At 45.9% G+C, this 12,216-nt stretch overlaps 1 protein-coding gene across 1 annotated transcript in view; it reads left to right on the forward strand.

Annotated features, from left to right (window-relative positions):
• Positions 1-301: 301 nt before the first annotated feature.
• Positions 302-12,216, forward strand: part of LOC133421444 (Na(+)/H(+) exchange regulatory cofactor NHE-RF1-like) — a 29,027-nt gene continuing 17,112 nt past the window's right edge. The window contains exon 1 of the mRNA XM_061711050.1: positions 302-1,403. Within this exon, the coding sequence (XP_061567034.1) occupies positions 615-1,403 (789 nt within the window). The 5' untranslated portion in view covers positions 302-614. The remainder of the gene's footprint in view (positions 1,404-12,216) is intronic.

Here is a 12,216-nt window from a genome sequence, read left to right on the forward strand (position 1 = left end):
CTGATCACATGCATGAATTAGATCAGAGCTCATTTGTTCTGAAACCCAACCATATGTTTCTCATTTTCAGTAAGTAGGCCTACTTTCCTGGACAGTTTGATTCTGTTCACTCATCCTTAAGGCTGATTTATGCTCCCGCGTTACACCAAAGCACACCTACGGCGTAGAGTACGCAGCGACGCGCTGCGTACGGCGTAGGCCCTGCGTCGATTTAACGCAGGACCATAAACCAGGCTCTAGTTTGCATACAGCAGCCAGCTGGGCTGCTCCGTAAAACGCGCCTCCCTCTTCCTGAGTGGCGTTTGCCACTTTCTGCGGTCGAAAAACTCAGACAGGATCAACTTCTGACCGGAGTTTAACCGGCCCGGCTTCGGTCCCGCAACATCGGTCCCCCTGGTGCGTTTGTGCGCTTTTACGCGGTGCGGGGAGCCGATCACCGTCCCCCCCCACACGGCACGGACACATCACCCACCACAGGGCGGGGGTTGGGCATTTTTCCTCTTCTTTTCCGCTCACACACCCCCTACTCAGCAGCATCCCGACCAGATTCCCATTCAGTTCCAGAGCGATCGAGCCACAGGTTGCAGCCCAGCAGCAGCTGAAGGGGCCCCAACATGCCCAGCAGGAGCCAGGTCGTGCGTCCGCGGCTGTGCGCGCTGCACAAGGGGGACAACGGATACGGCTTCCACCTCCACGGGGAGAAGGGCAAGACGGGCCAGTTCATCCGCCTGGTGGAGCCCGACAGCCCGGCCGAGGCGGCGGGGCTGCGCGCCGGGGACCGGCTGGTGTTCGTGAACGGGGAGGACGTGGAGAGCGAGAGCCACCAGCAGGTCGTGGCCCGGATACGAGCCACCGCGGGCCGCCTGGAGCTGGTGGTGGTGGACCCCGAGACGGAGCTGCTGCTCAAGAAGCACCGGCTCAAGTGTCTCAAGGAGTACGTCTCCGAGGGGCTGCCCCTGCCCCTCCAGGACGGGGATGGAGAAGGAGAAGTGGAAGGAGAAGGAGGAGAGGAGGAGGTGGAGGATGGAGAGGGGGAGATGGACAGGACACAGAACGGGGATGTGAAGCGGGATGAGGTGGAGGATGTGGAGGCGGTGGTGGAGGTGGTGGTGGTGGAGAAAGTGGAGGAAGTGGAGCAACAGGACCTGGATCAAGACCAGGACCTGGATCAAGACCAGTACCAAGACCAGGATCAAGTCCAAGACCAGGATCAAGACCAGGATCAAGTCCAAGACCAGGATCAAGACCAGGATCAGGACCAGGACCACGACCAGGACCGGGAACAGGACCTGGGCCGGGACCAGGGCCGGGAAGGGAAGCCCAGGGAGCCCACGCCCGTCCCAGAGACTAACGGAGAAACCCACCAGCTCCTCCAGAAGAAGCTGAGCATCAACTCGGAGAAGGTGAGTCCAGTCCACAGTTGATCTCTCCACTTTCAGATGCAGGTGTTTGTCAGTCCTGACTAGGGGTGGGACGATACGGGTAACTCACCATTCAATACTGTGGCGATATGTGGCCCACGATAACGATAATATCACGATACACGATATCTACGATATCCGATATATTGTTAGGTATTTCATCAACAATATATCACGATATATGTGACTGAATAACTGTAGTTATGCATTTATTCAATGGCTAAACTTCATACAATGTAGAAAGAAAGTGCATTTGTATAGAGCCTCACTGGCTCCTAGGCTTGTAAATGTAAACACTGTACAGCTGGACAAATTAAAGTGCATGAACATTAATAACATATTTTATATAAACCAGGACAGTGCACTGCTTGGTTTCTAATACTGAAAAGTCAGTAAGCAACTTAGTTTTGCATAGTACCTCACTGCCTCCTAGGCTTGTAGATGTAAACACCGTACAGCTGGACAAATTGAAGTGCATGAACAATAGTGCGGTGACAACCGCATAAATCCATTATGTGTGTTGTAATAAAATATCGATATTTGCCGTCAGTTTATCGATTATATATTGCGACAGAGAGTGCAACAATATATTGCAATATGGATTTTTCCCCCCACCACTAGTCCTGACCCTGGAGCCCTCACACCTCCAGCTCCAACACACCCGGGTCCAGGGTCTGTAGGACTAGTCAGGCCTTCAGCGTAGGTCAGGCGTGCTGGAGCAGGACCCTCCAGGAGGCCGGACTGACTGACAGAGCCAGTACCGTTGATCCTCCTCCTCCAGCTCTGAGTCAGTAACACGGTTGACCCCGGCCGGCAGCGGCCCCCACGGGGCTCCTGCTGCAGGACTGCAGGACAGCAGGCTGTGGGTGGATCGGGGGGGGCCTGCTAGCGGGAGATTTGCTGTGGGTGTGAAGACAAACCTGGTTCAGATTTGGGATCACGATAAACAGGGGCCCCTTTGTGAAAGTGGTGCTTTGCTTTCACCTTCTCAAATAGCTGTTTTCTGACGCCCCTTCACTTGAAAGTATGAGCTTGTCTAACTTCTGACGCATCTAAGGTTAATGATTAAGTCGGCAACAAACAGGAGTCCGGCTCACACCAAAGCCTGCAGGGACAGAGGAAACCCTGGGCCTTTGTGTTGTGTCCTTTAGAAAGCCACCAAATAACTTTATAAACTCTCCACAAGAAACAGCAGGAAATGCTTCGGTGCCAGCTTTTAAATCTTCAGAAAAGGATACTCGCTAAGTGTTTTTCTTCCTTTTACCCTTTCATCTTCGTCTGCTAAACATAATGGACACATTTTTACTTGTTGGTGTCTTCTGTCATTTTGTCACGGTTTCTGCTTTCCCCCCTGCTTTCCCTATGTGTGTGTGTGTGTGTGTGTGTGTGTGTGTGTCTTTCTGTGTGTGAATGCAGCCTAAGCACTTGTGGAGACGAGGATCCCTCCAGTCTTTAAACATCCGTGCCCTTCACTAGCGTCCTGGATGTTTACCCCCGAGGCTGTTTCTGTCTACGTACGCCACTCGTCCTCAGTACACAACAACTTGCTCAGCCAGCACAGAGACACAGAAAAAAACCCTGTTGAGCTTCTTTTTATTTGATTTTAGACTTCTTGACTCATAAGCAAGGGTTCCTGTCCCTCCCGCTCCTTTGTTATGGGAATGTGTTGTGATTTCCCCCGGGAAGATGTGCGTTAAGTGATGATGACATGGAAGCTGCAGATCAGGATTGACTGATGAAGTTGCTTAAATAAGATATTACTTTTTGCTATTATAATTTCTTTAAAGGTGACAACGTTTCTTTTAGAAATATATCACAACAATACAGTACAACTACTCCCTTTTTAACATGTTTCTACAGTATTGTTCATAGCGGCCAATTGAAGAGGGTGGAGTCAGCCCTTAGACTCCACCCCCTCCTGGAGGTCTTCTGAAATCTGTAATATTGTTGTCACTGTTACTTAGGCCCCGTTTAAACATAGCCGGGTATTTACAAAAACGGATATTTCCCCCTCTACGTTTTGAAAAATTCCATCGTTTACACAAGATCGTTTTCAAAATCTCTTCGTTTACACAAATCCGCATAAATACGCTGTTAACGTCATGCCAGCCAATCAGAATCCTGGAAAAAACATCAACAAATGACACGTGTAACTTCCAGTTAAGGCTGATTTATGGTTCTGCGTTACACCAACGCAGAGCCTACGGCGTAAGGTACGCGGCGACGCGCACGTACGGCGCGCACCGCCGCGTACCGTACGCCGTCGATTTAACACGGGACCATAATTCAGGCTTACTTCCAAGACGGAACGAGAGTCTTTCGTTTGGAGTGACAGAGAAGTGGAGTTACTTTTAAGTGTGACTTTAGAATATAAAACAGGTAAAATACAAGAAAATATTGACGGTGGCGGTTGTAAACACAGGTCGCACACATGACGGTGGTGACGTTTCTGTTGCATAATGTGACGTTCTGAAGCCTAAATCTCCGTTTTCCTCTGTTTAGACGCAAACGTGAAAACGGAGTTTTTGAAAATCTCCACTTTGGCCGGAGTTTTCAGAAATGATCATTTTTGGTGACTTTGAGCTCCGTTTTCGTGTAAACGAACGGCCAAAACGCATGAAGACGCCTCCGTTTTTGCTCCGTGTAAACGGGGCCTTAGAAGTACAGCAAATTATCTTCACCTTTCTTTTCAAAACTCCTCCACATTCAGTCTAAAACACCTTCAAGTCTGACGTAATCATTCATCCTGATCAACAACTAAAAACAATGCCTCCACAGCTGTGTCGGTGTGAGTAGGTCTGGTCTGAATTGTGTTCCTGGCATTTAAGAATTTTCTTTTTTTCCTTTTTTTTCCCTCCTCGCATGAAAATAGCAAGCGGCCCACGCTTGCTCCTGCGCATCTCTGGAGCACAGCAGGATTGTGTTGTTTGTTGTAGGAATATACAGCGACCGTTCCCGTGTTTACCCTCGATGCTCTACAGATGGCTTAATGGAGTTGCGGTGGTTCAGCTCACACTGGCACGCAACCCAGAGGGAAGTGGCTCCCAAACACACAATAGTCTTGTTGCAAAGCAATTATCACCACTTGGATTTTCAGATTGTCAGCTTAACATTTGACAGCAATCCAGTGTGAGTTTGTCCGAGAAGTGATCCCAGATGGGACATTTTCTTTTACATGAACCCACACAGCAAGATTTCCCAAGCTGGGGAGTTAACCTGGAGACGGAAAGACATGGAGGAGCTCACAGGAGGTGAAAATTGGACTCAAGGGGATGCTTCTAATCTTTGTTGCAGTCTGAGGCACCTCGGGGTGTGTGTTTCTTTTTGCATTGACTCAACTGTTTCTGGAATTTTCTTCCTGCATCCTGTCCGGCATTCCTGTGCCCTGGTCCTGTCTCCCGGCCAGTGACGCACACACACACACACACACACACACACACACACACACACACACACACACACACACACACACACACACACACACACACACACACACACACACACACACACACACACACACACACACACACACAGTCCCTCTGACGTCCTCTCGTCTGGCCTCACCTTTGAAATGACACAAAAGAGGGTACGAGGAGCGACGCCCTCTCCAGAACCTGAGAACCCCCCCACCCCCCCCCCCGGGGTCGCCATGGTTACATTGATGGAGCGTGTTTTGCAGCTGAGCGTGTGCGAGCAAGAAGGTAGGCGAAAGTGAGAAAGCACAAGGGAGGTGTGAAAAACGAATGAGCAGTGATTAAGGTAGAAACGACCAGCAGGGCCCGGGAGAAGAATAACAGTCGCGCTCACTTCAGAGCAAAACACACAAAACACACAAAACACGCCGCCGGTTCCAAGGGTCAGGCTGCTGTTTACCGTGAAGTCAAACTGTTACTCCGCCATCGTGTAGTGGAGAGCAACGCTATCTCTGAGTTTGTGCTGAACCCCATTGACTAACATAAACGACAAGAACTCTAAACTTCACTGGAAAAATCTCTGGAAATACTGTTTGTTGAAACCAAAAATATAGATGTTGGGTTTTTTTTTTCTTCATTTAATTCAGCTAAATATTTGTAAGCAAAGAGAAGCTCTTGCCAGTGAAAGGTAGTTGTGTAGTCCTTTTCAAAAAGGGTCAATAACAATGGTTTTAAGAATATAACTAGATACAGAATGAGCCCACCCAGGCAATGTTTCAGGGGTGAATATGTGGAGGGGTTCAGCAGTAAAGACGCTCCAACATTTCAAAGTCATGGTTATCAGTGGAAAAAATGCAAAGTATTTGGATAATATCCCTGGAGAATCTGGAGAAATCTATTCATGAGCTCAGAAACACTCGTGAAAAGCACCGCGAACGAACACCGTCTGTGCATCCACGAATCTTAAACCATATATAAGTTATATAAAGGTTTGTAATAACAATCAGCCTAAGATGCACGCTGTCGGGCCGTGGGAGGAAGCTGAGTATCCTGAGAGGAAAACAGAATGCAAATATAAAAACGCCTCAGGCGAGATCTGAACCTGCCCTTCTCAAGAACTTCTTTTTATTAAAAGAAAAAGTGATGCAACACGTGATGAACAAGTTCCAACTCTGCAGAAACATGACACTGCTTTCTAGGTCAAAGTGAGCATCTCTTTCTCAAAACAACTTTCTCACTTTCAGCATTTGACTCTTGATTGTCATCTTTAGACCATTTTCCAATGACATTAGGGTTTAGATGATTTTAAAATAATTGCACTTTGTTCATATTTACATATTACGTAACATCCCAACTCTATCACACAGATTTGCACGGGAGCTGTGAGCATCATTTTATTTTGTTGATGTTTTAGCCAGTTGTATAAAAACGGATCAGAAGTGGACCCGGAACAATGTGAATATGTGTCTCGGGCTCATATTGATACTGAGCTGCAGCCACGAGAAATAAAACAGGTATCCAACTATGTAAAGGTGTGTTTTTGAGTCTGCAACAAAAGACTGAATAGGTCTTGTTTTTCTTCTTGGAAAGTGATTACAACTGATGAAAGAGGCTGTGAGAAGTTTTTGGAAATCCTCCGTCTTTATTGCTGCCAGCTTGCGTGAGCCTCTCTTTAAACACTAATTACAGGAGAGGAAGAGAGCGCGTGTCAGATGAAGTTGACTGTGTCTAGATGGGATCTTATACACAGGAAAGTGTGGGTGTGTGTACGCTCATTTAGTGTTTATGATCATGTGTGACTCTTCAGTGGACAGAAACCACAGTCTGCAGAACGAAGCGAGCCACGGAGGAGACTTCATGTCCGTGGGTTCGCTGTTTTGTCACTTTTTCTCCTTTTAATCTGCACATTCCTGCAAAGAGCTCGAAGCCTTTGACGGTCCCCCCCTGCTTATGCTGCACTTTCTTCTTTTTTTCAAGCACTTTACGTAGAAAGCCTGGAGAGAATGGCATGTTTTCACAAAACAAATCATCCCGGAGCTGTTGTGTGGGAGGATGGGATCTATATTTGTGGACTCACCACGGCATGGGCCTCAGCGGTCACGTGTGTTGTATGAGTTACACCAGCCAAGTTAACCGTGTGTTTTAACGGTTAAGAGATCAAAATGCTTGTATTTCCACTGTTTCATAAATGTTCCCTTTTTTTTTCCTCTTGAGTCCTGGAAGTACATCATTCATGTGACACTGCTGTCTGGGTACAGCCCTATCTTACTAAAAGTGACATCTGATGTCATGCCTTAAGGATCAGTTGGTGGATAAAACTCTGTTAATAGCACAGACGTCAGCCTACAATTGTATATTTGCATTCAAGGCAGAAATGGCCACACCTACAGCAAGTATTTGAGCCAGGATGGTCATGGGAGCCGTGGCCCTTTGCTCAGACCTCAGGACGCTCGGGCCGGTTTCCTCTCATTGTTTGGTGGTGGAAGATTCTCCCACCTCCTTCTTGATCTCTGTCTACTGGGCTCACAAGGGCAGAACCAGCGGGACGGTACTGGGGAATAGATCTAAGTGTTTCTTCACAGATTAAGCCGCATCTATAACATCATAAACAATATTAGGTACATGGTGTTTTTTTTCCCAGTAACTGACTCTCAGTTGTGGTTTAAAGTAAACAGTATGTCCTGCTGATGTTTGTCAGTCTGGTTATTTATCGAAGCCGCTGTGACAAAGCCAGGTATTACTCATGCCTTCTTTGGGTAATGAAGTGCAGGCCATTATGTTTGTCTGACAGGACCAGATTTACTCCATGATTCATGGCGAGCGGCTGCACACAGTCGCCTGACGCTTGGACATGTGCTGCATTTATAAATGTATTTGTTTTGTGGGGGCCTTGTCGTGCATTTGTGAATGTGCCTGAACTGGCATGTCTACGTTTGTGTGCGAGAAAGTAAGCTGGGAAGGTTCCCAGTTCAGGGATCAGGATGTCATGAGAGTCATTGTGTTTTCAGAGAGATTTGTTTATTTATAATCGTAACTGGGCGTATAAGCCTGATTAACTACTTCTTTTATTAATTAACTTTGACTAAATCAGTAAATACCCTCAGTCAACATGAATGACACATCTGTAATACGGCTATAAAACCTAATTTACCTTTTAGACATCCTTTGACAACAGGTAATTTGGTATTTTTAAATTTACGTTTTAAGTTTTTTCTTTCACAAGTTGATACATTTTCACCACTTAATTACATCTCTGTGACATTATGTAATAAATTATAATTTTATTGCATGGCAGAAATAGTTGTGGCTGATTAACTAATCAAAACAATAATTGACATATTAGTCAGTTACCAAAACAACTGTCAGTTGCAGCCCTTGTCTGCTCACTGAATTCACTGTTGCTGCATTGCTGTGTTTAATGTTTATAGAAGTAAGAACTATTTCACATATTGACTACTTGTTTCAAGTTTATTTCATAAACTTGAATGAGCTGCTGTTGCTGCTGACGGTGCATTCACTGACTAGTTGGATTTCAGAGTTAATATCTTTCCACACTATAAAAATGAATGAGCAGCACTTGGTCAGACTTCTTAGTCAGCTTGTACAATGTCAGTATTGTAGGTTATTAGTGGTGTAACACTTTTAGCTTATTTCTGTTGCTTGCTGATGAAGTTTCGCTGTTGGTGGCAAAACATGACGCAAAGAGTTTCAATTTTCTCATTTGTAAGATACGGTGAAAATAGTATGATTTGAAGTTGAAGTGGGAAAGTGTAATAATTGTGCTCTAAAGTGGTTTAGTGGGGGCCGAGCCCCTTCAGATCTGCACAACAAACAATGAACAGACCTATTTGCATTATTTCTCCTGACTTTATCTAACTTGATGTCACCTCAGACACTAAAATATTTCTAAACACACAAGTTTTTTTTTCTACATAACATTTAAACGTTATGTTGATAACAGACGATCAGCAGAGTGAATTACTGCTGACAGTTGGGCTGTAGGCCCAGCAGGGAGGCCCAAACCTCCTTCGTCCTGGCCACATCTTCTAGCCTTTCAGGAGAATAGCAAAGCTTTTCAAAGCCAGCCAAGAGATACAATCTCTCCCACATGTCCTGGGTCTGCCCTCAGATTTCCTTACCCTTGGACATGCTCAACACCCTCCCCGGGGAGGCGTCCAGGAGGTTTCCTTACCAGATGCCTGAGCCGCCTCAAGCGGTTCCTCTCCATGTGGAGGAGCAGCGGCTCTCCTGCTAAAAAGAACTTCTCACCCAATTTCTGAGAGCGTGCATCTGCCTTGTGGAGGAAACTCACTCCATCCTCTTGCTCTTTTACCTACAGTTTGTGACCATAGCTGCAGGCAGGAACATAGCTGGACCTGTTAACAAGAGTCTTCCCTTTTGGCTCAGGTTTCTTCACGCCAGCGTGAAACGCTGATACATCTGAAACTCTTTCAGTGATGTCAGTTTTATTATTACTGCATGTAGTGGAACATGGGTCGTTCCGGGCTTTAGCACCCGTCACCACAAATGTGAGTTAAAGGGGACCTATTATGAAAAACACGTTTTTTCTTGCTTTAACATTTATAAAGTGGTGTCCCCTCAGCCTGCCAACTCAGAGAAGGAGGAAAGCAACCAAATTCTGCAGTGTCTGTACAGCCGCCCGGATGATCCGTCCAGTGTGATGTGGATCTAAGAGCCGTTCAGATTCTGCTCCCGTCGTTAAATGCGATTTACATAGGTTGGCCTCTGATGCGTGAAACCACGCCCACAACTAACTCCGCCGGCCGGAGCTTCCGCCATTTTTTCGTAGCGGTGTATCGCGTCATTCAGTCAGCCAATCAGCACAGTGCCTCATTATCATAGCCCCGCCCACTCAGAATCCCTCATAGATAATGAGGTTAGAGAATGGGAAGATAAAGACATGGCTCAGAGGCTGAATTTCTAATTTATTTAGCAAAAACAATCAAAAGCTTGTTTTTTAGACATTCAAGGCCTGTTTAAAATAGGTATTAGATGCCATAATAGGTCCCCTTTAAATACTCTTTAGTCACGCTTCTCTTGTCATGCTGTTTTCATTGACGCAGCTCATGTGTGTCTTATGGGTGGGAATCACAAGTAAATCAAAAGTATATTAATATTAAGACACAAGTCAACAAGAGTTTTACAAAAATCTGCAAGACTCACAGGTCATTACAATGTTTATGAAATAGGTGAAAAAGGCACCAAAACAGTGAACATACACACAAAAAAGAAACAGTGAACGTAGAGTATTAACCTTTGTAAAGTGTTTAAGAAGGGTTTTGTTTATTAGATAGCAAGCTGAGCTATTGGAGGAAATGAGGGGAGGAAGAAGCAAGGGCAGGGTGTAACAAAGGTCTGAGGCCGTCTCCAACCCTGGACTCTGTTGTCGTCAGTTCTGATTAAATGGGTTGTATTTCAACCCTGTTGTATTGATCGGGACGATGATAGATAATCAATGCCAAGAGAGTGTCATGAATCGTCATCGGCGTTCTCTCCCACTGAAAGCTTTGGCTACCCCCGCCCGAACAACGGAGTCACTGTCCCCACAGCCGGGGTCTCCGTGGTCCCGGTCAGGGGTGGAACCTGAACCCCGCCAGCGTGGGGGTGCAGGGAGTCGCCGGTGATCGGGTCCCGTGGGATCCAGGACGGAGACTCATTGCATTCCACGTCCCCACTTCGTTCTGCGAAAGGTTCACCACCCCGGCCGGACAATGAGCTGGAGCGTCACCGCGCCCCGGCCGAGGGGGGAAGTGACTCGCCGCTTGGCCTGAAATAGACTTCTTCAAGTTGTAACAGGAAGAGTCCCAAGACAAAGTACTTTTTTATGTTTCACCATTAAATCCACGACAGCAGGAAAAAGCTTGAAATATGGAATCAAATTTTTTCAACTATAAATTTTAGCACACGTATGCTTCATGAACAGTAGACACGTTCACATCTTCACGGTGAGCTCCCAAGATTAGCTGGGAGGAAAAAGACATAAATATGGAAAACTTTACTGGGAAGTGTAAACCGTGATCTCACCAAGCAGAGGAAGTTACCAGCAGAGAAATCTGTTGTGTTGCCTAATTCTTTAATTACAAGTGTGCACGATTAGACACCCGAACCTCCACGCTGATTCAATGGGCTGTTTTTAGTATACAATTAAGTTATTTATAGAAAAACTGCTTGTTTTAGATCAGAGCTTCATGCTTTTATCGTCTTTTTTTGTCGATCTTCAGCTGTTCTGCATGACTGAATGAGTGTTAGTCACGTATAATTCATTTGTCCCCAAAAGTGAGGGTTTAAAACGGGATCAAAGACCATGAAAGGGAAGTTAGACGTGTGCTTTGTTCCTCACAAAGGTTCCACACAATTGGTTTAACGCTTAGCCTTCCGCAAGTTTCATCATTTCCTAGGTCGTCAATGACACAAATAGAGAGTGACCTTAATCTCAGACACTTACAATGTGCATGAGTTAACATGAGTTTTACTCCAACGCCTGAGATGACTCCCATTAATTACGTAAGCTGGTGTTTCGTTTGGGATGAATTTGAAGAGCTTTCCAGTTCCCACGCTGCTGCACTTCATCTCGTTGCAACATGTCCGCACGCAGTTCAAAGCACTGGAATTTTTTTAAATAATTTTTGCATTACAAGTCCTTGTTCACCCAGCTGGAACACCTGAAGATGGACATACCACCATTAAACCATCTCACCATTGGACTGTCAGATCCAGCAGACCAGAGGAAATAGGCTGTTTCTGACGCAGTATGAGGTTATCTATTAGTTAGAATACTGATCCAAATCCAGCTGCAGAAATGTGACCGGGTCTGTGTCTTTATGCACCTCCAGACTACGTGGACTTTTTTAAATCCAAATGTGGCCAAATGTGCAAATTTCACCACTCAAACTGTCCCCAGTAAAACCTGACTAAAACTGAAACCATTAAAGGGCGAGTGTCAGCTCAGCAAAAGTGAACCAACCATCCATCAGCTCAAATCCTGCTGCTCATGGAGACTGTGGCACAAAAGTTGGGATATATTAGCCCACAAGAACAAATGTAACACACAGTATGACCATGTCATGCTGTCACTTCTGCGTGCACGGCACAATGCCTCTTTGTTCTGTTGTGCGAGGTTACATTTTCAGTGTTCCGTGGCACAACTTCTATATTTTGTGTTTTTCTCCCTTCTCTCTCAGAAAGAATGACAGTGGCGTTGATCTGTGCAGCGTTTACTGCGTGGACGGTGTGAGAGGAACTTGTTTCGTTGGACTCATTGAGTATTCAATCTGCAGGGGTGGAGGGTCAAGGACAGGAAGACTGGCTGAGGAGATAAAACTTGTTGACTTTTTTTGGTTTAAGATAAAGATGAAACTCCC

The sequence above is a fragment of the Cololabis saira genome, chromosome 21 (genome assembly GCF_033807715.1).
Source record: "Cololabis saira isolate AMF1-May2022 chromosome 21, fColSai1.1, whole genome shotgun sequence".
Lineage (NCBI taxonomy): Eukaryota > Metazoa > Chordata > Actinopteri > Beloniformes > Belonidae > Cololabis > Cololabis saira.